This window comes from Sander lucioperca, chromosome 9 (genome assembly GCF_008315115.2).
Source record: "Sander lucioperca isolate FBNREF2018 chromosome 9, SLUC_FBN_1.2, whole genome shotgun sequence".
Classification (NCBI taxonomy): domain Eukaryota; kingdom Metazoa; phylum Chordata; class Actinopteri; order Perciformes; family Percidae; genus Sander; species Sander lucioperca.
Genome location: NC_050181.1, coordinates 4,023,920 through 4,050,160, shown reverse-complemented (window position 1 = coordinate 4,050,160; position 26,241 = coordinate 4,023,920). Strand labels below are relative to the sequence as shown.

At 40.1% G+C, this 26,241-nt stretch overlaps 1 protein-coding gene across 1 annotated transcript in view; it reads right to left on the bottom strand.

Moving 5' to 3' along the window:
- Positions 1-26,241, bottom strand: part of st6galnac3 (ST6 (alpha-N-acetyl-neuraminyl-2,3-beta-galactosyl-1,3)-N-acetylgalactosaminide alpha-2,6-sialyltransferase 3) — a 76,136-nt gene that overhangs the window by 21,779 nt on the left and 28,116 nt on the right. Inside the window, exon 3 of the mRNA XM_031294427.2 lies at positions 20,258-20,667. Within this exon, the coding sequence (XP_031150287.1) occupies positions 20,258-20,667 (410 nt within the window). The remainder of the gene's footprint in view (positions 1-20,257; positions 20,668-26,241) is intronic.

Genomic DNA, 26,241 nt, shown 5'->3' with positions numbered 1-26,241 from the left:
TGTCTTTAGATATGTAACAATCTCTTTTCTTGTGGATTAGTCCTTTGTACTGTAGTCCTTTAGGGCCTGATGATACTGGATCTTAGTCCGTTGGGGATCTCTTTTGTTTCTGGTTCAATATTCTTAGCTGTTTTCACATTTTCTCACTCCAACGACCCTTTTTCACAATTTCCTATCCACAATTTCTCTCTCCGACCCTTTCAACATCTCATCTTCTTTCCCTCCCCACTCTGTTCACCCCTCTCTCTGTTCTGACCTGCTCTCCCTGACTCCCCCGAGTTGAAGGCCTCGTTGCCCTCCTAAAGCAGATGTCAATATGAGTGTGGTGAGAGGACGGAGGACAGAGGGCTGGTAAAAAGGGATATAAAGGCTCTGAACTCCCTGTGTGGACGCTGATATCCCTGCAAACAACCAAAAGTTGTTACACTGCTTTGACATTTTGCACAAAGTTAAGTACTCACTAAATAGCTAAACCTGGGTACAGTGAGCTTTGGGAGTCAAATTGTGCTCAAGTTTAGTGGTGATGGAAACCAGGAGGGAGAGGACTTTGTGCTGACAAAACCATGATACTATGAAAATACCAGTTGGATAGAAATGTATTCTTAATCTTAACCTTTCCTGAAGTGTCTCAAGTCGCTTCAAAGCATGCTCCTGCTGCTGCTGATGATACATTTATTCATCTGCTCTCAACCTTTTCTAATATGCGATCTCACCTCGCCTGTGGAGTGCAGTGTCTGCCTGTTGGGTGGGTTGGCAAATATCATCATAATCAGCTTTAAGCATAAACCTTTAAGGGAGGTGGCATGTGACTGATATTTCAGGGTAAAATACAACTGCTATATTAGCTAAAAATGGGGGTGCAGCAGTAAATGATGCCTCATTAACCCAAAGGAAATGCTGCAAAAGTGAAAAGTGGCAGATTCATAATGGGTAAGGTAATAAGTCTGGCCAAAGTCCAGATTCTGGTAAGTTTTCTTTCTTCTTAAAGTTTGTCTGATGTTTCTGATTAAATGACCTGCCTGCAGTGGTAAAGGAAGTATTCATTATCTATTAATCGAGTGATTGATTGATTGTTTGGTTTGTAAAAATTCGGAAAATAGTGAGAAATGCTGTCACAATTGCCCAGAGCCCAAAGTGACACATTTATGATGTTTGTTTTGTCCAACCAACAGTCCAAACCTCAACAGTAAAAAAATAAAATTGATGATGATGATGATGAATGCTCAAAATAATTAAAAGGAAAAGCAGCAAATCTTCACATTTGTGAAGCTGGTTGATACTAAGCCTGTTACAAGATAGACTGGTTGTCAAACTAACCAAAGCCTACAACTTGAGCCTACTTTTGATTTTGTTCTTTTTTGTCCATATAAGAGCTGCTTAATTGTGCACCTTCTCCATCAGCTATTTCTGCTTAGGTCTGGATTTTATGAAGTTTCAATATTGACTGAAATGAGGGCACTTCAAAAATGATATGAAAATCTAATCTGATATCATGATCATAGTCCTGTCATGCAGAGAGTAGTCTATATCTATGACGTTCCACTTACGGGATTGCTCCGGTGCTGCCGGATATTCCGCCGGTTGTCCCTCTTTAGCTTTTTAGATTTATGAGGACTATGGTTAACTGCTCCTCAGATCTCTGCAGGGTAACTCCAGACAGCTAGCTAGACTATCTGTCCAATCTGAGTTTTCTGTTGCACGACGTAAACAACTTTTGAACGTACACATGTTCCACCAAAACAAGTTCCTTCCCGAGACTATGTCGCAACGGCACCGTGGCTCCGTCCGGCGCTTAGCACCGCCTATGACGACTGTGATTGGTTTAAAGAAATGCCAATAAACCAGAGTACGTTTTTCTCCCATCCCGGAATGCTGTGTGGACTAGCCAGACCCTCCTCCGCAGTGCTGTGGAGAAAGGTCTGGCAATGCGAGACTATGCAGAGAGAGAAAGCATGGATTGTACATAATTGTGCTGCTGCATCTCATTTCTTGACATGAACTCCCCTATAGAGTCTCTGTGCTGCTAGCATGATCCAGGCTGCTGTGTTCACTGACACTGCAGTGGAGGACATCCATCATCCTAACATGCTCCACACACGCAACATTTGTCCCCTGTCGTGTATTCCAAAAAAAAGACACAAACACCCAAATGACCGACCAGATGGTGCTAAATGGCGAAAGCAACCCCCCCCCCTCCCTCCCACCGTCTCCATCCTGCATTCTCGCAGCAATCCTGCCCCTCTCCTGACATGCACAGAGCTCACGGCGAGGGTTCTCTACTGAGCTCCTCATCTCCGCTTGGCAACCAGCACTTTAATAATTCTCTCAGTGCAGGAGAAGGCATCTGATGCTTTTATGCCCACCACTACCCCAGCAGTTTTCTCTCATTAATTTCCCAGTGAGTCGGAGGCAAAGACTTCTTTAGGTCTAGGGAGAACGTGTCTGAGCTGTCTGTTTTACAAGCAACGTTTATACCTCTATGGGTCAAAATAAATGCATGATTATGTCTTACCTGCCTCTTAAATTTCATTGTTACAATTCATAAATCACAGGCATTCAGTGTAAGATTAAATCCATTACAGTGCTGCATATAGCTTTGATAATAAATCATAATTAACTCTGCGCTTATCCCTAAAATAGACCGCTGCCAGGTGCAATTACCTTTGATGAATATATCTGAAATTCTCTGAAAATGATGTTCCTACTGTAATAGCCCAAAGGAGTGGAAGGTTATATTTTTCCATTAGAGAAAAATAATGTGTATGATGTTGTAATATTGTTTTATTTATTCTTTTAATTAGGTTCAACTGATTGCACTTGAATGCCTTAAAAGTGAGTCAAAGTCAAAAGCAGTTTCCACAGTTAGTGCCCACCGACATCATTTTACTGTTTCAGTCACACTCTGGCTAAAACTTCAAAGCAAATTTCTCTCCCGTTTCGTCTGAAACAACTGGGTAGATATTTCAAACTGATTATATAACCTAATTTCTCATTTTAAAAGACAAAGCCAGATTAGTAAACTAGAGCTCAGCAGTGAATCAAAGGGTGCCACACACGCTAAGCATATTTTCTGTTACATTTTAGGGCATTTAGCTGACGCGTTAATCCTCAGCGACGTACAATGAGTGGAACAGCGAATTCCTACTTGGGTTCAACTGCTTTCAGTATTTTTAGTTAGCAAAAGCTCATGTTTTGTGCCAGTACTCTGTGTATTTTCAGTATTCAGTGTCTGCCCTAAATTCTCTTATTGTCTGGATGAGAAAGCATCCTCATTCAGACTACCGTGGGACACTTAATCTCTCCAGTAAAACCCAAATTAATGAGTCTAAAAAAAAATAAATAAAAACAAAAAGGTTTCCTGTTTTTTCAGGCATGAGGACCACCCACACACTGCAACACCTCAATAAGTAAATTAAGTAAAAATGTAAGATAAAGGTCTACAGCCATGCTAGCAGCTCTGTGAGGCTGTACTTTGGCAAAGAAGTGCTTTGAGCTCCATGCTAACATGCTCACAATGACTGTATTAACATGCTGATGTTTAGCAGGTCTCATGTTTACCACGTTCACCATCTAAGTTAAGCCTGTTAGCATGATGACATTGGTTTATTAGCACTAAACACAAAGTACAGCTGAGGCTGATGAGAATGTAATCAGTTTAGCATAAACCAAAGTATTCATCAAATTGAAATTTTCATACTGCCGATAGATTAAAAGTTAAGCGACCACCAAGGTCATTACAATAAATCCTCTGAGCAACATGGATGGCTATCCATCCAATAGTTGTCGAGACATTTCACTTAAAATCACGAATATCAACCTCATGGTTGCACTACAGGAAAAGTCAGAGTCTCACCAAAGTAATTAGGATTCATTATCCAGGGAACATGAGTGTACCAAAATTTCCACCGATAGACCGACATTGCCGTCCAAAGAGTCACACCGCAAGCAAGGCTAAAAATCTAAATCCATTCCAGGTCTTTCTGCAGCAGTGGAATATAAGGAGTCTTCACTATACCAAAGAATTTCTAATAAGGGTCTTCCCTTATTAGAAATTCTTCGAGAATTCTATCGAGAAGTTTCACTCTCTCGATACTTCCGGCTTCTGAACTGGTTGCAGTTCCACCAGAGTTCCACTTGGGGCGCTCACAGGCGAGTGCAGAATGAATGGGACTCTATGGAGCTATACCCCTCAAAATCCACTTTTCTCAGGATATAATTTTTGTCTAGTAATTTGAATGTTGCATTCAAAAGGGGAGGCTAAGAAAATACACACTGCTGGGTGTTTTTTAAAGTGGCTTTTTTGTTCTAAAAAGCCTTTTAAAATGTCAGTGACGTCATATACATCATACGGCCAGAGATACTGCTTTACGGCAAGCTCTGAGTCACTTCCTTTTTCCTCTCGAGGCATCAACAACACAGCTGACAGGTTAGGCTCTCCCTGTCAACACACGTGCTAGAAAGAGGTTTGCTAATGTTTTAAAGAGAATGCTGAAATATTCACTCTGACATTCTGGTTCTGCTTCGGATGCCGTCAAGTGGGATCTCTGGTTGTCCTTCACTGACCAATCAGCATTCATTAGCAGAATGCTAGCGTGTTATGGGCAACAACGACTCAACCTGTAAGAAATCGAAAGGACTTAAGTACTCGTTCATTCAACTTTTGACCTATAATCCATGTTGAACTTCAAAAACTACAATCAAATCTGAGATTTGTCAATGACAATCAGGCGAAAGAGACAAATTTAGCCGTCTAGCTCCATAGAGTCCCATTCATTTTGCACTCGCCTGTGATCACCCCCAGTGGAACTCTGGTGAAACTGCAACCAAATTCGGTACAATGGGGCTGAATAGGGAGTGAAATGGCTTTCCATAGACCGGCTTTGACTATACTGTCTGATAACTAAAATAAACAGCCTCTAAGATTAGAGCAAATCATAAAGAGAGAAAGTGTCAGACTCACAGACACCAAACAGCCTCGGTATGTACCAAAAGTCATGTATGCAATCTCCCACATGGATGACTCGTGGGCTGGTAATGGGTATGTGCTAGTGGTGTCATGGAAACAGGCCACCTGTCAACCAGCAACCTTCCCAATGTCCTCCACCTGTCAACAGCAACCCCATTTTATGTTTTTTTTGGGGGGGAGAGGGGGAAATTAAAACAGACACTGTGAATGGCAGGTTTGAATTTGAATTGACTCTGAAAGAAAAGGAAACGCTGCAACAATAATAACAAAAGGAATTTTAAAAAGCTGCACTACAACTGAATATGAAGTACCTCATACTGGTTAATTATTGCCATTTATTTTACTGTAAAGCTCACAAATGCTTGATAGCTGGGTTAAATTGCAATGCGCAATATGTGTCCAAGTCAGTGTGCATCTCCAGTACTGGACAGTATGTACTGTTGTTGCTATTTCTATTCTTGCCTTGCACAATAAATTGGCTTTAAAAGCAGCATAAACTGTAAAGAGTGAAATGATGCATTTCAAGAGCCAAAATAAAAGCTTGTTTATTTTAAGTTCAAGTTACGACTTCTGCAACACGCAAACAGACATTCATCAAATAGTCTTATTTCTTTAGAACCGTTTTTTTCTTTAACATGGAAAAGCCTATTTGCCAGTGCACCGATAACTGAATCATATACTCCTGAATTGATTGACCAAAACTTTATAAGAAACAATTTAATTGTTTTGTTTTATAATGATGATTAATCATTTAAGTCATTTTTTTTAGACTAAATGTCTACATGTCTATAATTGTTAGTTGCAGTTCAAATTCAAACTTGAAGATAAACTAATGTACTGTATATGCTGGATATGGGTTTTTTTCTTACTTAAGTACAGTAAAATTGAGTCATTCACACAACAGTTTTCTGCAGTTCACAGAATATCTTGATAAAAAGAAACCTAGACTTCATGGTTTATAAGCCTCTTAGCCTCACGTATCAAAGCACTGACAAACAGCCTCCAGTAAAAGAATCCCATCATTATCCACGACCCGAGCCAAGAACTTAACACACTATACAGGAGTAAACGGCATTTGTTTTGCTAAAACAGAAGAGTCTGATTTATGTTTTATTCAAAGTGAGTATAAAGTGATTTGGAAAGGAAAGCCTCGTGCAGGTTGAGAGGTTTATCTTAACCAATTTTAGTCAGCAACATAAGGAACAGGCTTTACAACATAACACCTTAAAGTCTTTGCCCTCAAAGAGAATCAAAGCGTTGCCCCCTGGTAAGTGTGAGCACCATGTTTTCCTCCCCAGCAATAGCAACAACACTGTCTCTAAAGAGATGAGCAGGAGTTCAAATAGGATTGGTAAAAGAGAGCCACTTTTACGGCCAAAAAAAAAATGTAGAGGGAGTAAAACAGTCTGAGGTAAGTGGCAGTCTGTAAAAGCTCTGCAGCCTATTCAACATGTTAATGGGATGCCTGTCCAAGACCAGAGGAGTAAAAAACCAAGCATTAGCAAAACAGATGAGTACCGATTTAAGAGATTTCTCCAGGGACAGAGATCAAGACAAAGACCTAAGATCCAGAATTACACACAGAACTACTGATTATCATTGATCTAAAGCTCAATAATCAATTAATCTCACTTGTAATGTTGAATAATTTAGAGCAGGCTTCTCACTCACACCTTGATAGCTTCACAATAGGGAGTAATCCCAAGCAAAAGTCCAATGACCACGACACTATTAAGCTCTCCCTGACTGTTCAAGCTAAAAAAGATTTATGGCTGCTCGCAAAGAAATGTGTTATGACCCTAATATGCAAAAGCCTCTCGCTCCGACAATGCAGCACCGCTCCTGGTTTTTACAGGAGGCTTACAGCGACATGCTGCTGTGATTTTACATGTTCATGTTCATCACACCACATTATGAAGATGGTAAACGTTGCTGCATACAAATCAGAAATCTGAAAGGTGTGACAGATGGAATAATGAAGTGATTTTTCTTCTTTTAACGTGTAATATGTTCACTAATTTGACACATTTACACAATGCCACATCTCTTATGGATTTAGTTTCTATACTGAGTATACAGCATAGATACATAGCTATGAATACAATACTATCTGCTTGTCTGTCTGCTTTCTGCTGTCTGTTTGTGCATCTAAAGTGGTGGAAAACTAAATTTTTATTAAGAAGTGAAGGATAGAGACGAGAGGCAAAAATACTGCATGAGTTGAAAGGAACAGGTGGATGCCGGTGCTTTAAAAGCAACAGAAAGTAGTTAAGCTGCTGATTTGGCCGCTCACTAGTCTATATCCACGACGTTCCACTTCTGGGATCAGGAAATTCCAACGGATGTTACTCTTTTCGGCCGGATGTCCGTTACCTTCCGCTTTCTTTGTGTTGTAATTTTCGATTTATGAGGACTATGGTTAACTGCTCCTCAGATCTCTGCAGGGTAAATCCAGACAGCTAGCTAGACTGTACAATATGAGTTTTCTGTTGCACGACTAAAACAACCTTTGAACGTACACGTTTCACCAAAACAAGTTCCTTCCCGAGGCTAATTTACAGTGCCACCGTGGCTCTGTCCGGCGCTTAGCACCGCCCAAGACGATTGTGATTGGTTTAAAGAAATGCCAATAAACCAGAGCACGTTTTTCTCCCATCTCGGAATGCTATTTGGACTAGCCAGACACTTCTCCGCAGCGCTGTGGAGGAAGGTCTGCCAATGCGAGACTAGCCACTACTAACCAACACGGTCAGCAGCTGAGCAGCAGTTGCTGCAACACACAGCTCATGGATGCAATTAAAGGTAACCTGTGGAGTTTTAGACATCTAGTTGCACTATGTAGTTGTTTTTCTATGAGTGGGCTATCGTTTTGTTTGTCTCCTGCACATGCGTAACGGATACAAATTCCTGCCAAAGGTGTCACACCATTCCACTGATGGTCCACAGGGGACAGTACTAAACCAAAATATGCAGCAATACAATGGGAAAGGAAAGCATGTATGTGTTTTTACATTGTCATATTACTATTTTTATCTGAGGATAAATATACTAAGTTTAGTATATGTGAGTTTAGTTGCCTTTTGGAAACATATCCCTTATTCTGTAACAAAATGAATCTTGGATTAAAAGCAAAACTGTAGCATTGACATTTTGTACCTGGAGTAACATTTCGGAGAGCATATCTTTTGTATACAATCAATGCTGAAAAATGAACACCAAGTTGCACAACTAAATGCAGAGTATAATATGGTACACATTTAAGTAAGGCATGCATCAACATTACTGACACTTGAAAGCCTCTAAATATGTGGGGGCTGCATTGAAAGCTAACCAGAAAGCAAACCATCTAATTGAACACGGCTCCACAGAAGGAAGAAAATGCCACTGGAAGTCTCTCACTGGGATTACTATGATTTGTGTGTCAATGTGTTTATGAATAGAAAACAAAGTGTGAAGCAGTAATGCAATGCATTAGCTGATTGAAAAGAACCCCAAAAGCTGGTGTTTGTCAGGAAAAGCAAACGGCTGAATTATTATTTGTCGCTGGCTGAGAAACTCTTAAGAGCAGGCGACGCTCTGTTTGGGAAGATGAGGGCTTGACAATTTTACAAGCAGATTTTAATATTGCTGCCAAGAGGTGATTGCTTCCCTATTCATACAGAGTTATACAACTACAATCTGAAGTAACTAGTTTACATCCAATTTAGAGCTGAACATATAACAGAACGTCACTGACAGAATGCATTAGAGCGGATGCTGCACGGAGCATTATAGCTGCACTCATTCTTCTTTCTTAGGACACTGATAGGAGATCAATCTTCAATCGTCCTTCTTGCACAGTAAGTGCACAGTAAAATGACTTGACATTACATAGTGAGTGTTGTCTCAAATTATGCACATCTTGTATTTTATGTTTTGGCCTATTTTGCAGTTTTTATGTTTATGATTGCACAGTACAGCAAGCATAAAGAAACAAGTCTTCAGCCGGCCTAAATATAAGAGAAAAGCCTGTTCCAAGTCAAAAGGTGTTACAGGATCAATGAGACATGTAGAGAGAGCGAGTTATCCTCTCTGTTGGGAGACTAAAAATTCTGTACTTGTTGCAGTTAAAATGTCAAACAACGGCCTGGGACATGAAGAAGAAGAAGAAGAAAAAGAAGAGAGGAAGGTGGAAGGCAATAATTTGAATTATTATGAAGCCAAAAGACATTTGCAGACCATTAGTATCTTTGTAAAATTCACATCTACACTACATTTCACTGCACATACCAGTTGTCTTAGTTGTTAGTTGTTAATTATTTAATTATTTAGGGACAGATGATTTATGTTATTAACTTTGCATGTATGTTATCCTATATACTTTTACAACACTGTGCTGATATCAGGGCTGCAACTAACAATTATTTTCATGATTTTAGTCGATAAAAGAACAGGTTGACCCCTACAAATGTCCTGTTCTGTCCGATCACCACCATATTCTTTTTTAAGATTTTTTTAGTGGCATTTTAGGCCTTTATTAGATAGGATCGCTTTAGACATGAAAGGGGAGAGAGAGGGAATGCAGCCGCAGGTCGGAATCAAACCCACAACCGCTGCGTCGAGGACTAAGCCTCTGTATATGGGCGCACACTCTACCAGGTGAGCTACCCAGGTCATATACACCTTTTTAAACCATTTTACTTAATACAGATGTAGCATTTTTTTTCTTATTTTAATGTATTGTATATTGCTATATTTGTTTAAACTGTTCTTGATGCTCTAATTTATATTCTATTGCATGTTTTAGTTGTTAGTATTACTTTTTCTGCTGCAGCTAGATGTATATAATTTCCTAATAGGAGCCAATAAAATTTCATCTTAACCACTTATGCCTTTTAAAGACAATATACAGTGGCACTCATACGTTTATGAACCCATGCTAAAGTTGACTAAAAAGAGGAATGCAAAAGTCATCTTTTGGAAATTGATCTTAATGCCTTAATTAAAAAAAATGAGGAAAAATCCAACCTTTAAGGACACCAATTTTCTTTGTGAATGAATAATATATCGTAAATAAATAAATGTTCTTCCTTAAAATACAGAGGGCATAAGTTATGTTAAATTCCCATATTTTTATTTTTAAAGCACCCATATTATGCTCATTTTCAGGTTCATAATTGTATTTTAAGGTTGTACCAGAATAGGTTTACATGGTTTAATTTTCAAAAAACACCATATTTTTGTTGTACTGCACCGCTCTCTCTCACTGCTGCAGATCCTCTTTTCACCTGGTCTCTGTTTTAGCTACAGAGTGAGACCTCTTTTCTTCTTCTTCTTCTGTACTATCTTTCATTGCACTCGCACATGCGCAGTAGCTCAGATGTAGATCATGTCAGCTAGCTAGCTCCATAGACAGTAAAAGAAAGGCTGTTTCTACAACTTCGGTCAGTTACAAGGCAGGATTAGCTGGGAGACTTCTAAATGAGGGCACACATGGAAGTAGTTCTTTTGTAGATTATGGTGAACTTGTGTGTGTTGTAGCAGTGCTTTGCTATTGAGAACGAGGTAGCATGCTAGCGTTAGCGTTACGAGCATGCTAGCGTTAGCGTTATGAGCTAATGGTTGCGGTTAGCCAGCTCGTTTCGGCTTGTGACGTCACAAGCCGTGCCGATTTTGAACAGCTCACCCAGAGACTGAAGGCAGGACACATTCAGAAACCGTATCTCACTCTAAACAGCATGGATGGTTTTTGTTCAAAGTTTGTATGTGTGTGGACGCACCAGAGACACAAAAGAACACCCCAAATCCCAGAAAAAGTGTTTTTTTCATAATATGGGCACTTTAAAGACCAGTTATTTCATGGATCCAGGATACTATGCATCCTGATAAAGTTCCCTTGGCCTTTGGAATTAAAATAGCCCCACATCATCACATACCCTTCACCATACCTAGAGATTGGCATGGTTTTATTTCAGTTAGCCTAATAGCTGGTTTGATTTGCATTGAGAGATGATTTTATGGAAAGTACCCCATGCCAATCTCTAGGGGTGTACTTACTTATGCCCCCTGTATTTTAAGGAAGAATATTTATTTATTTACGATACATTATTCATTCACAAAGAAAATTGGTGTCCTTAAAGGTTGGATTTTTCCTAATCTTTTTCATTAAGGCATTAAGATCAATTTCCAAAAGATGATTTTTTTATTCCTCTTTTTAGTCAACTTTAGCATGAGTTCATAAACGTATGAGTGCCACTGTAAGACCTTTAAAGGACAAATATAAATCTTATAAAAAGCATAAATATGCAAGAAAATATCTCGAGACAGACACACCAGTCAACCCTGTGTTATGAGGCTATTTTATCTCTTTAGAGTGTTATTTTTCTGAGGCCACAGAGGCATTTTATCTAATAAGGCTTATTAGATGGAGCTGGGCTGCTACATGACTAGTGATGCAGGTGTGTGTCTGGGAGATTTCACCCAGTGGAGGTTATTCAATCAGGTGCAGCAAAGCAGAACAGATAATGTATTTACTGCTTTTGTGGCCACAGGCTAACCATCATGTCTACCTGCGTTACTGCCCAGCTGGTAGAATAACCGGATCGCGTGAGGCCGATGTGATTTTGTTAGCTTCAATCGCAAAAAAGAGACTTTATTCAAATATACCAGAGAGCAGAGACAGCGTGCTAAATGAGAGTGTGACCAAAGGTGTCATCTTGTGTGACAAAAGGTAATGCGATATGAGCGCAAACATCAATAGCTGTTTTACTACCACAGACCTTTTTTTGACAATTTATTTCAGAACACAGAAACAAAACAATCAGACATTAAAATGTGGGAAGAAGGGCTAAAAAAATTAAACAACGTGGCAAATAGTACGTGGACACAACTGTCCACATAAATTCAACATGACAATGCCCTCATGCACAAAGAATGCACCAAAAAGAAATGTTTTTCTCAGTTTGGTGTGGAATAAGTTGACTGGCTTTTCAGGCCTAAGTTGGTTTGTACTTAATGTAGTCTCGCTTTGCCAGACCCTCCTCCACAGCACTGCAAAGGAGGGTCTGGCTAGTCCACACAGTATTCCGGGATGGGAGAAAAACATGCTCTGGTTTATTGGCATTTCTTTAAACCAATCACAATCGTCTTGGGCAGCGCTAAACACTGGGAAAAGCCGCAGTGCCGCTGCAAAATAGCTTCGGGAAGAAACTTGTTTTGGTGGAACGTGTACGTTCAGAAGTAGTTTTAGTCGTGCAACAGAAAACTCAGATCGGACAGATAGCTAGTCTAGCTAGCTGTCTGGATTTACTCTGCAGAGATCTGAGGAGCAGTTAACCATAATCCTCATAAATCAACCGGAGTTTTAAATTCCAAAACAAACCAAATGGAAGGAAACGGACACCCGGCTGAAAAGAGTGAAATCCGACGGAATTTCCGACAGCAGCGGAGCAATCCCAAAAGTGGAACGTCGTGAATATAGACTATACTTAATGCAACGGGCTGACCGTAGTCCAGCTGTAGAAATCCACTGTCAGATTTCACCCACCACAACAAACAAACAAATATCTGCATATGAATGCAGAAATTGGAGGCAACAGGACAGGATTTTGGTATCCGAAGCATTCTGGTTTCCGTTTGTAGTCTGAGTAGTAGTATTGACCAATCATGTTTGAGCGAGTGTTGGGTTGCATGCTATGAAAACACCACATATCGACCAACATCAGTGTCTGGCCTCACTCACGCTCATGTGACTGAATGGGGGAAAACAATCTCCAGTGGTTAATCCTTCCAGGCGTGTGGATGCTGGTGTAGCAACATATTAATGCAGATGGTCTTGTGTTGTGTTTCAACAATCCAACAATCACATAGAGGTGTAATGTTTGGGTGTCCACATACTTTTGGCCATATTGTTTACAAGATAAAGTTTAAAATTAAAAAAGAAGAGGGGCAATAAAAAGGGGGGAAAGAAACTTGCAACATGGACCATGGAGCGTTACTTACACAATGTTTTTTTTGTAATAACGAGTGAGTAATGAATTTGAAGCCATTCTTTTGTTTTAAAATGTACATACAGGATACACAAAGATTGTGAATAAACACTCCTAAGGATCAAATGATTTTGCCTTTTTTTGACGATCCAAATGGAAATTCAGTGACCAACACAATTTCCCTCCCCCGCTAATAGTTTTTCTAACATCCTCCGAGTGTCATTTCATCATCAGGACACAAATGCAAATGGGCTTTAAGGAAGACTGCACTTCGGCTTTAGCTGACGGTTTTCTTCATTCCCCCCCGACCGCCTCATTTCTCTCTCAGACGGGGTCCCAAGAACACAGAAACTAACAAGTCGCTGATCCCTTCTTTCTTTGGGATGACGACTTCCTTGTTCTTCTGAATTGACCGGTTCTGACCTGATGAACAGCCTCCCAGAATGCCGGGATATTTGTGTTTCAGGGTTTCCAGTGGCTTCATTTAATAAGATAATTTCACAGCAATTACAAGCTTTCAAAACAGATATGTAATGTCATTACACGCTTGCTCAGTGACAAATTCTTGTTTTGGATGGAGAGCAACATGCTCAGTGCAGATTTTTAGAGCCGCATACAGCAGGAATCACGGCTGCATGTGGAGAAAACACAAAGAATCCCCTCGCTCTCTTTTCTCTTTAAACGGCACTTCGTGATAAGCATGAAATTACAGTTCTGTAGTAATACTGCAAACATTGTGTTTCAGTCTCCTACAGGGTTCTTCTTCTCTTGACATTCAATACACAAAGCAATTATAGATACAGTCACGTACCACGCGCCCTGTAAACAAAAGTCTGTGCACTGGCGGAGAGTCGTTTGACATTGAAGCCAGAGGTTGCTCTTGATCGCATCAGGATGCAGATTGCATCAACAAAGTTCAGTGCTTTCTGTCACATCTCTTCACTTTGTGTTGGAATATCTCAGGGTCAGGGTCATAATGATGTTTTTTTTACTTTGTTATTATAATCTATAGTTGTTAGTGGCGCAATAAAAACCCCAATAAAATGTTGAGGAAATAAATGATTATGTTTATTTTTTCTCCATTCTAAGAAATAGGTTTAAAACTGTAAACTGTAAAGAGAGAATTAAAAAAAATGTGTCTCACATTGTAAGGTCTGGCCCCTCCACACAACAGTGCGGATCGGGCGGCATTTTTCTGTCTGAGCCCGGCCCGCGTCCGACAGAGCAGTAACCGAACCCGACCCGAGCCCGAAAGGCATTAAGATATTTATGTCCGAGCCCGACCCAAGCCCGACACAGTTAAAATCTCTTTTTTTTTTTCTCATATTAATTACACATACGTTTGCTTGTGTGGAAAGCCTGCTTTTATTAAGCAACTGTAGGAAGGCATTCGGAAATGTCAACAGATGACCGCATCAGCGCACACGGGGCAACAAGCGCACGTTAACTACATAAACAAATTTCCGCACACAGGAAGACGGATGTTAGGGTAACATTTTAAATTTATTTTAATCACAAAAACTAACCTTCGCATCAAGTGAAACAGGCCCATCGGCTACCTACATAATAAGCTGTTTTAAATTTAAAATGTTCAATGCCTTATCACGCTGATGTGACCAAGCCCGACCCGAACATCATTTCTAAATATCTGTCTGAACCCGGCCCGGCCCGTCAGGTACCGTTGGGTCCCTTCAGGTCCCGTCGGGCTCGGGTCGGGTATCCATGCTCTACGCCACACATACATTCCTGGATAGGAGAAGAAAAACGCTCTGGGTTGTTTGCATTTCTTTAAACCAATCACAATAGTCTTGAGCAGCGCTAAGCTCTGGACACAGCGACGGTGGCTCTGAAAAATGTTCTCGGGAAGGAACTTGTTTAGGTGGAACATTTGCACCCCGCAAAAGAAAGCGCCACATACAATATTAACTTAAGTTAACTGTTCACACAATAAAGTACCAGTGTATCGCTGTGTGTATCCCCACCAATAGGTCCCAAAACGTCCCAGTTAGAGAGTAAATGCTATAAAAATATTCTTTGTAAATCTTTACAATCATTCCCAGAGAGAACCAAGCAGGTCTGCCATGTTGCACGATCCAAATTTTCTTAAAAACTTGCCAATTTCAGCATGTAGCTTGCTAGCTCGAAGTATGTTGGTGTTTCCTAAAACTAACGGTGTTTTGCAAGGCGAGGGACATCGATCCAGACTATAAAAAATAAACACAGAATTTAGTAACAGAACTTGAATTTCTGTCTCAGTTGTCTCAGCCTTTGTACTGAAGTTTTTGTGCCATGAAGCCCCTATTCCACCACTTGGTCACTGCTTTCACTAAGTCACAGTGCTGATGCAGTGCCCTCTTGGTGCTTGATCTTTAACCAGAGCAACACATTTGCGCAATTCTGCTAGCAAGCGTTTTGGGACTGAGGAGATAGATGGACCGGTGTTGTAGTCAGCCCCCGGTTCAGTTCAGAAGCGATAGTTATACAGACGTATAAAAAAATCACTTTTGTCCTGGAGGCATCCCGGGAAGATCTCCGTTTGTCGCAAACACATTTTTTATCAACCTCAGAATGGCGTTAGTCGAGTCAGCGACTGCGAACCTTTGAATAGAACTGAACAAAGTGATTCGAATCAGCAGAGATTTGAGATTTCCACCTCTACTTAGCACATGCAGTGGTGGAATTACTCATCTGTTACTTTAGCAAAAGTAGCAATACAGCTCTACTTAAATTCTCTGTTACAAGAAAAAAAATCCTGCATTCAAGATTTCACTTAAGTAAAAGTACAAAAGTATTTACAGCAAATTGTAATTAAAGTATTAAAGTAAACATAACTGTTAAGCAGAATGGTCCATTTTCAGACTGTTATATTATTATTATGAATATAGCATGTTACTGGAATATTATTACTGATGCTTTAACATGTAAGCAGCATTTTAATGTTATTGTTGGATAGTTTAATCTGTAGCACAGTATCATATTTTTGTTTGTAAAATCGGAATATGTAAAGTAACTAGTAACTCCAGCTGTCAGATAAATGTAGTGGAGTAAAACACAATCATCTATTTAAGAGGCACTTTTGAAAGGGCACTGCACTAGTTGTCCTTAATATACAGGAACTTTAGAGTCAAAACCAAAACTAAAGTGCCACAGTCAATAAACAGAAGACTTTTGGAATACATGTATGTTTGTCTTGTTTGAGTGTTTAAATACAAGTGAGCTTTAATTCCATAGGGATGTTATCAGTTTTAAACCAGAAAATACTCCCTCATCCCAAGAAAATCCCTATGGGTTCTTTCCTCTCATGTGTCTTTCCCAATTCATTTTCTATGGAGTTTCTGCAGGCTTTTTTCAGATCTGCAACACATGACTTTGGTAAAGATCTGTTCACTTTCACAAATATTGAACCAAATCTCTCAGCCCATTATATCATAACACAGAGAGGCTGTTGAACTGATGCCGTTTAATTTTAAACTATTTAAGGATGAATATGCGCTTACTGCCAGGGGTACTCACACTCACATGAAGTGGACGATTATGAAGCATGATTACACGGTAGTGACATTCACGCTAATAAAAACAGATTAAAATGAAATTCACCACATATTTGGAGGCCTATGAGAGTGGAGCATCTGTTATTATTAAGTTAATCCATGATTAGACTGACTCACCCCTCATGATGAATTAAAGATGAAACATTCAAGTTTGGTTTTTGCTTTAGACTGTTATTTTAACCCAAGGCATCATGTGAGGGTTTTTGTGACACTTTTCTGACTTCCGGTTTGTTGTCACTGATTCTGGTCCAGCATTAAAAATAATTTCCTCTATTAGACTCTTATTGCTCAAATTAGAAGATTGGTCACATTCCCTCAATTGTATCCTCATTTCACTGTACTTGAGTTAAGAGTTTTTATGTAACAATTGCTTTACATCACCACAATATCTAAGAAAAAGGGGAATGCCTTTAGGTTATGCTCTTGAAATATAACTCTAACCACAGACTGAACTTCTGCCCAAAGGACATGTATGAGAACCCTATTCTTAGCTGTTTTTATATTGTGTTATAATACATACTGTAGAAGGTCACCTATAGAGTCTTTAGACAGTTAGTGGAGTTTAATGAGCAGATCTCTGTATTGTTTAAATTTTGTGTTCTACAACATAAATGAGGCCCAACACCACACACTGAGCTACTGCCACCCCAAATTCAGTGTGACTGACTTGTCTTATAAATGCACAAAAAAAACATTTATAAAGAAAAAACATGTTTGTTTCCAATGATAAGTACAAAAGTTACCTTGGGTTGTAAAGACCTTTCTAAAGGTTAACATAATTAGAGGAATGTAATACTGAATAATCCTGATTCTGTGGAATGGGAAAAGACCACAGGAATGAATAGGTACACAGGGATAAATTAAACTGCCCACACTATCAGAAACAGACGGACAGTGTCACAACTGTGAAAACACACACATCCACATCCACACAGACCTAAGTACATACACATGCTATGAAGGACCAGCTGGCTGGAAAGCAGAGACCCAGGTCACGCAGGCCCAGGTGGCAGTGCTGTAAAGTGACACTGTGATTTAAGTCCTGTGTCGTGGTAAGGTCTGTTATCTACCGCCGCTAACAGGGCCGCGCCGATATGGTCCGACAGCCAGCGACTGCAGCTCAGGAGGTAGCGCTGATAATGGATAGCTTCAGCCCGTGCAACTTCCAGCCGCAGTGCGCAATCACATGAATCATGTGTTTAAGCTGCTGTCAAATACGTTTACATCCAGGGATGTGGTCAGACCGTTCATTGTCTTGGCTCCTGTTTGATGTTCATTCAACTTTTTCCTGCCTATTTCTGTCAGATGTTTTTTTTTTTTTTCTTTTTAAATAGAACTAGAGAGTAGGACGAGGAGCAAGAAATGTCCCTGGACGTCAATGTGGTGATGTGCATGAGGTGTATCTTGATGACTCAGCTGTCTCTTTGTTTGAAAACACATAAACACGGTTTCCCTGCCAGCAAGCAGAGACAATTTTCAACCGCAGAATCCTGTGTATGTAATGATGTTGTATCTGTTGTGTATTCAATAACTGGATGGTACAGAGTTTAGAACATGACTCCTGTATCTACATCTCTGTAAGTTCTAAAAGAAACTCATTACACATTATTGTTATTTAGAGGGCCCACTCACTTCCAAATTACACACTAACAATGTATACCGTAGTACGTACACCTTTTTATAGTATGCTTTTTTTTTAAGTCAACATACGTCACCGTTTTGTTATTTGGAAAATGATTTGGAACAAATGTGCCAACAAATGTCAGTTACACTGTGAACACATATTTTTTCGCAACGTTAATCCAAAGATACAGATGTTTTCTATCACTTCCAGTTAAAAAATGGTAAAGAAAACTCATTTGTTTGCATTCTAGCTGCAAACAGTACAGTTTATACAACAAAAATGAATACATCATACATACTGCATAACAGGCCTTTTTCACAGTAGACGTTTTGACTTGTCACAGTAGGAAAAGCACAGGTGTAAATCATTAAATTAATAATGGCTGAATTTCATTTAGGTTCAGGGTCCTGGTATTGTGCATGCTGAGCTTCCTGACAGATTCTTTACATATGGTTTTAAATTACAGGCTGAGAGACGGTTATTTGGTTGACTGGCGAGTCAGTCAGCCAGCACTGCATTACGCCAGATCAGCAAGTCAAAGTTGAGGCGACGCCTCTCCTTTGCTGCTCGCGGCAATCTGGATCATTAGAGTTGTGTTCGATCCCTGTGCCATCTCCATCAAGCTGATGATTATCCCCCACACCGTGCAGCAAGCAGTGACAGTAAACCAGTGAACACACAGACAAATGACAGGATAAAGGCAGACGAGCTCCAGTAAGAGTGTTTTAAGAGTGTTATTTTGTTGTGAACATTAAGACATTTATAAATGTAGTTTGCATGCATAATCAGAGAAAATATATCAACAGTATATTTTTTGGGATTTTGTTATATTGCTGGGGCCTTTAAGAAAACTAGTTTGCATGTACGCAACATAAAGAGCTGTACTTTACTTCTGGAGTAATACCATATTGTATGATAGCAGTCACTCCCTTCTCTCTCTCTTATTACTTAAAATATACTGAGTTACTGCTGTCTAGTCTGATTTAAAAGCCATTACCATGAACACTAATTACCTCTCAATACTGGAATATGTGTAGCCAAGTTTTAGACAAACACAAACACGGAGATGCAGGGAAGCAGACATATAGAGAAACCTCTCAGAGCTCCTCACAAATTCATTAGATGCGGTTCATTGTTCACACCTCAAGTTTCTGTCTCTGTTACCAATCAGTAATGATTGAAGCACTGCATCACACCCAGGAGCATTATGTCCTGTAATGAGATTCCTCTCCCTGAGCATACCTCCCTAATCCTACATCTCTATCTGCGCTTTGTGGGCCTTCAAAACAGCTGAGCCAGGCTGAACATGGACGCTGTACATGAAATTCTATGTTAACCCTGCCATCCTGAATAGAAGTCGAGACAATAGAGCTGGAATGGACTGGATGCTATGCCTATTACCAAACATGTTAATCCTCTTAAAAAGTTAAGAGAGGTCTGGATGACATGAGGGAGAGGCACGAGTGTAGAGCTCTGTGGAAATCAGCAGAGGCTAGTCTGAGAAATGAGGTTTGTCCTAAACAATAGCGAGCCTGGAGCCTGGTTCTCATAGTCATTAACCTGCAATTCTCTTTAGGAACTTAATAGAGAAAGGAAGTACTAGGTCTTTAAATAACAGAGTGCAATTTTAGCCTAAATTGTTACCAAATCTCCCAACAAACACTCTTTCCAACTTTTCAGGTTACTGATCTGTAGCTTGAATATTTTTTACAATTTTTGCTATTCAAAATGCGCCAAGGCGCTGTCAGAGAAGTACGGCTGCAACCAGGGTGTTTAGAAAAACTGCCAGAATCATGCTACCTCATTAACTGGTTTTTCCCTAGACCGGCATTTGGCTGTTTAACCAAGAATGCACATGCTTCTGAGGCTTCTCATAAAAGCTTTTCACTAGAAAATGGCCTCCAGTGCCATGTTGAGCCTTTTCAGAGGGAAAGCTAAGTAACTGACTTTGATAAGACCTCTTGAAAGGGAGGATTTAAGACAAGGAAAGCACAGAGCGTTGACCACACCATCAGCATCGATAAGGTCAATATAATAGCAGTGAACAGAACAGTGAATGTCAAAGTATTGAGTGGAAAAATTTGAGGTCTGCTGTGTAATGTTGTGATGCTACAAACAGGAGCAAATAAATAAATAATATCTGACTCACCTGTCTTTACCCGTCTCATTCTTGAAGACCATGTCGCAGTATTTCATCCTGTCCTCTGTGGTGACATAGATGCGTGCATGAGGGTAGTTCTCAGCCGCCTGTCGCAGCATGTTGTACACAATGCCCTTCCCATCCTTCCTCATGTTTCGTAGCGGCCCCCACACGACGTACACAGTGTCATTACCCTGGCCGAAGAAGTACTGGGGCTTCTGCAGCAGTAGGGGGACGCTGGTGTGCGAGACAACTCTCAGCGTGGTCCGCTGGCCCACATCACGTTCGAAGCCCCTTGTGGGCGCGTTGTTCATCCGCCAGATGCAGTGAGAGCGGTCGATTTGCGGGCCGGCAGCCTGGCCCAACATCTGGCCAGAGCTGGACACGATGCTGCAGAGCTCACAGTGCAGCTTCAGATGCTGCAGGAGAGGAAGCAAGTCTGTTACAACAATTTATCATTATTATATTAGAATTGCTCGATTAAGACAAGTCCAAGTCAAGTCTCAAGTCAATAGAGGCAAGTCTGAGTTACGTCTCAAGAGTGTCAGGGTAAGTCTCAAGTTAAAGTCAATCAGGACAAGCCTAAGTCAAGACTAAATTCAAGTTAAGACAAGTCCGAGTTGAGTAAAAGTGTAGTCAGGGTAATTCTCAAGTCAATTCTAAAACTAATGGAGACAAATCCAAGTCAAGTCTCAAGCAGATTGAGACAGGGCCAAGTCAGGTCTGAGGTCAAAGTCAATCAAGACAAGCCCAGGTCTCAAATCCTTTCAGACAAGTCCGAGTTGAGTAGCAATTATGCCAGGGTAAGTCTCAAGTCAAGTCTAAAATTAATAGAGAAGTCCATGTCAAGTCTCAAGTCAAAATCAATCAAAACTTAAGTTTCAAGTCTGTGAGAGTAAGTTTCAAGTATAAAGTTAATAAAGACAAGTCAAAGTCAAGTCACAAGTAATTTGAGACTTGTCCTAATTGAGTCTGAAGTTTGTTAGCGTAAGTCTCATATCAAGTCTCAAATTTACAAAGTCAAATCACAAATATTCCTGAGCAATTCAAGATCCAAGTTTTTCAGGTCAGAAGCTGACTATAATAATGCACAGCCTTAGTAATGAAATATGCAAGACCTGTCTGTAGCCGTTTCATTAATTTTAAATAGAGGCTACAGCTACGGTTAAAGAGACAATAAGCAATCTATAAGTTCTATTGACAACCACGGCAACAATCAGTGGTTCAGCTCACACAATAGAGGCACAAGGAAACGAGATAATAAGAACAGAGACCAAAGAGAAAGTAAATATATCACAGTGAAAAATACTGCAGTGCTTTATCGTTTTCTACATAGCTTAAGAAAAAGACTTTTTATCTTGCTTATATACAGATAACAACATCCTCTTTCATTAAGATGCTAAAAATGCAACAAAAAAGTTGGCAATGGGACAGGGGTGGTCTTGAAATGACTAGAATAAACACAAGACAAGTAGAATTTAAAACCAGAAATCTTAGCTACTGGTAAGGTAACCATTGCTATCAATTATCACTCTTTCAAGTCCTGCAGAAGTGTATGATCATTATGTGTTCAGGGACAGAAATAATCTTTATCTTTTATTAAATATTTGAAAAAAAGTGATAAATACTTTTCGAAAATGGCCTCCTATTATGCAATTTATTAAAAGATAGGAATCCCTGGTGAAATTAACTGGAGACATGTTTTAAGTATGCCTAGCTCTTGTCTTTTAATTAAACTTAATTAGGTCATTTTCTTAATACTGACTGATAACCCCTGAGTCTAGTTTTCTTCTAAAATATACTGCATCTCATGTAGTTTAATTTTCATCTCATGATATTACAGTTTGTGATATACTTTATATGTATGCAATAATGATATTGTAATAAACTGATGTTTTGCCAAGGGCCTTGTGTGATCAGAACATAAAATAAAATACATTTGGTAATTATTTATAAAAACATATCAGGGTTTTACAGCCCTATATAATTTTCTTTTATGTCCTAAGACTAATGTCACTGTGCCCGGAACTAACATTGATTAAGTTAATTGAATATGGGACCTCAGAGGTTACAACAGAGTCTTACTCCAGCAATGCAGAAAGGAAAAGCAAGGGAGTCACGTCATTTATCTTACTGTATAATTTTGATATATCTTATTATACTTTACTGGAGCGAGGGGATTTTTAATGAATCTTCAATAATAGCTTTTAGCTACGCTTTGCCAAGAGAGGAAGAAGCTCTCTGAATCCCAAATGGGAGATTTACCTAATTGAAGCAAATATGCTTGGTTTGATTTGATGAGATTAAACTTACTTAAGTGAACGAATGCAAGAGAAAGTTAAAAAAGGAAAAGCATTGTGTCATGACTAAGCCCTGTTTGATCATTTGCTTAATGGAGAATAGCTGTAATGTCACTGGTTTGAATATAAATTGCATTTGTGTTGTGTTCTGGCCGACGATTATGAAACTCTCTCTTGCATGTTCTGCGTTTAATCAACAAACAAGAGAGTTTTAGTGTGCAAACAGAATCCCAGAAGACAACCCAGTAAATTACATTACGACTACTTGGCTTATCGGCACTCATACAACTCATTGTTGTGTATACAGAAGATCAACTGCTCAGAAAGGAAACAACAAAAAAACAGCGTTGGTGTTGCTTTCATAAATTCTTGCGTGAATTACTTCAACAGAGCTACCTGCCATTGCTTTTCCTCTCATGTATGCATGGGTAAAGAAATTATCTCTGGATCTGGGCTGGTAGCTCTCCATTTACTTGGTGGTTGAGACACACATCACCGCAGCCTTGAGCTGTCAGCAGCTCGTCCATCATCACCCGCTGCCCTTAGCTCAGTTCATAACTCCATCACGCCTCACAGCACACACAGATTGGCTGAACTCTGTGGGGAACACTGGCTGGCTAACTGCATGCGAGACACGTGGGTTTACGACTGGAAACCTACCGCTGAGGAGTCCCTGAGCAAGGCATTTAACATACAACTGCTGCAGTGGAGCTGCCCAGTGAAGGCTCCGCTTGTACTTGATGCAGATAATTTATCAAGAGAAACAACATTACAGTTTTTCTCAAATGCTAAAACACAAAAGCCAATCCTCTAAACCAAATGACCAGTTGTCTAAACACATTTACTAAATCTAGCCATCATTTTCCAATATCATAAAACACATTTCACATGAAGACACAATTCACAAAACACAATCCTCCATTCTCATAAATCTTAACACATTTTTCTTTGCTAAAACACAAGTTGCAAAAGAACTCTGCTCATATTCTGAAATGAAAGCTCATGTGATGCAAAATGCTTGCCACAGTCAGCAATATTTGAACACAATGAACACACCTGGCGTCATTCATTACACACAACGACTCTAAATTGAAGACACTTGTTGCTAATGCTGTGACCACATGTATAAAAGCAAGTTCAGAGTGCACAGTTTGCTGAAGATTCCAAACAAACACAATGGATGAAGGCAGAGTCAGGGGAAGAGGAATTCGAGTTAGAGGAGGGAGAAGAGCTGGCCATGGAAGAAGAGGAGCAGGCCAACGAGGAAGAGGAGTTCAAATCAGAGGAGGAAGAGGAGCAGGCCAACAAGGGAGAGGAGGAGGCCAACAAGGGAGAGGAGGAGGCCAACAAGGGAGAGGAGAAGGTCCAGGAGGGAGAGCAAGAACCTCGCACCATCATTACAGACGAGATGCGAGCAACAGTCATTGACCATGTCATTGTCCATGGCATGACAATGGCTGAAGCAGGACTAAGAGTCCGTCCAAACCTGAGTAGGTTCACCGTGGCCACCATTATCAGGGCATTCAGACAACACAACAGGTATTGTACTCTATTGCTTTCTTTGTCACAATACAATTTTACAAGCCTGTGAAAGTAGTCTATTGGTTTCAAATCAGTTGTTACTGTATTGTAAAACATGTCAATTGGCAACACATGTTGTTGAAAGAATGCCACATAGAGGTGGGAGGGTTGCCATATTTACAGCGGCACAAGAAACCTTCATTGTGGATATGGTTCGTGAGAACAACCTCATCAGACTCCGGGAGATCAGAGACAAAGTCATTGCCGATAATGTCAACTTTGAGAGCATTGATGATGTCAGCTTGGCCACAATAGACCGAGTTCTCCGGCGCCAAAAGATGCGGATGAAACAGGTCTATAGGGTTCCCTTTGAGCGCAACTCTGCGCGACACAAAGACCTACGTTACGAGTATGTGCAAGTAAGTATACATCCATGTTCACAGTACAGTTAGTGGACATACTGTGTTGCTCAGTGGCCTACATTACTTCTGGACAATACTGTGCTACCTGATTGACTGTTGTTCTGAACACCTGTGCACTTTCACATTTTCAAAAAGGATATTACAGTTGGACGCGATGGCCAGACCTCGTGAGTACCTCTTCCTGGATGAGGCTGGCTTCAACCTGCAGAAACGAAGGCAAAGAGGCCGTAACATCATTGGCCAAAGAGCCATCACTGAGGTTCCTGGCCAACGGGGGGGTAATATTACTCTTTGTGCGGCCATGGGTTTGGAGGGGCTTGTCCACTGGCATGCTGTCCTTGGGTCTTACAACACCCAACGTCTCTTCACCTTCCTAGAGGAGCTAAAAGACATCCTCCTGGACCGCCAACAACACCATCCTGGGCCCGCACATCACATTTATGTGATCATTTGGGACAATGTACGCTTCCACAGAACAAACCAAATCAGAGAGTGGTTCACCACCAACAGTAACCACTTTTTAAATGTCTGTCTGCCACCCTACTCCCCTTTCCTGAACCCCATAGAGGAGTTCTTCTCATCGTGGAGATGGAAGGTTTATGACAGACAACCATACACTAGAGAGAACCTCCTAAGGGCAATGGAGCTGGCCTGTGTTGACATCCCAATGGAGGCCTTCCAAGGATGGATTCGCCATTCCCGGGCGTTTTTCCCGCGGTGCCTGGCAAGAGACAATATAGCCTGCGATGTGGATGAGGTGATGTGGCCCGATGCAGCTCAGCGACATGATGCCGCACAGTGATTGTGGTGTGTGTGTGGTGTGAATAAAGTAAATAAAAAAACTTCACACCCTGATCATGTTTTCAAGAGTACTGTTGTGTGCAATAGATTCTGTTTTTGCATTGAGTTGTGTTACAGTAGTGTACATGCAGAATTTACTATAGATGTATACTCTTCATATGAAACTCACAAATCTAAATGCCTAATCCTCTGCAGAGATCTAAGAAGATCCATTACTGTAAAGTTTCTAAAAATATGCATTGGCAGTTATGAAACAAAGAACCTTCTCACAAATTGAGCATTGTGTTTTCAATTGTTTTGCTGTAGTGTGTAATGATGTGTATAGTGTTTACATTTTTGAAAGCTTCGAGCTGCTCTTTTGGTGTGAAAGTTTGAGTTTTGAAGTGAGAAGGTGTGGTTGTGTTTATGTAGCTTTAGAAAAGGGTGTTGTGTTTAGACATTGGGGAACATGGAGGAAACGTTTGTGAAATGTGTTTTAGCATTTGAGAAAAACTGTAATCACATTTACATGCATTAACATAACATAAAAAGATCATCTAACGACTAAAACCCTATTAGAACATTTTTATTTAGTATATAGAATTGGAATATAGCTCCCAACAAATCTCTGAACATTACGTCCTGTAACTCAATAAAATGTCATCCTCTTAGCTGTGTCATGTTTCAGTTTCTAGTTCATGACGATACTGTTTCGTGTGCCATGCAGTAACCACAAATGGAGTGCGCTTTTATAATCCCAATAATTTTAGCATCTCTTATAAGTACAAAATCTACTGAAAGCCTCAGAGTTTAAGGCACGAGTGTGTCAAAAATAAAGTGGGTTATTTAAAGAAAAAAAGCAGGCTTAATGCTGGGAACTTGGTCATCATTAAATTATAGCACTAGGGTGTGAACTTACCCTTGACGTTCATTAAATTGCTCTAAACATGATTAATTAATACGCAAACAT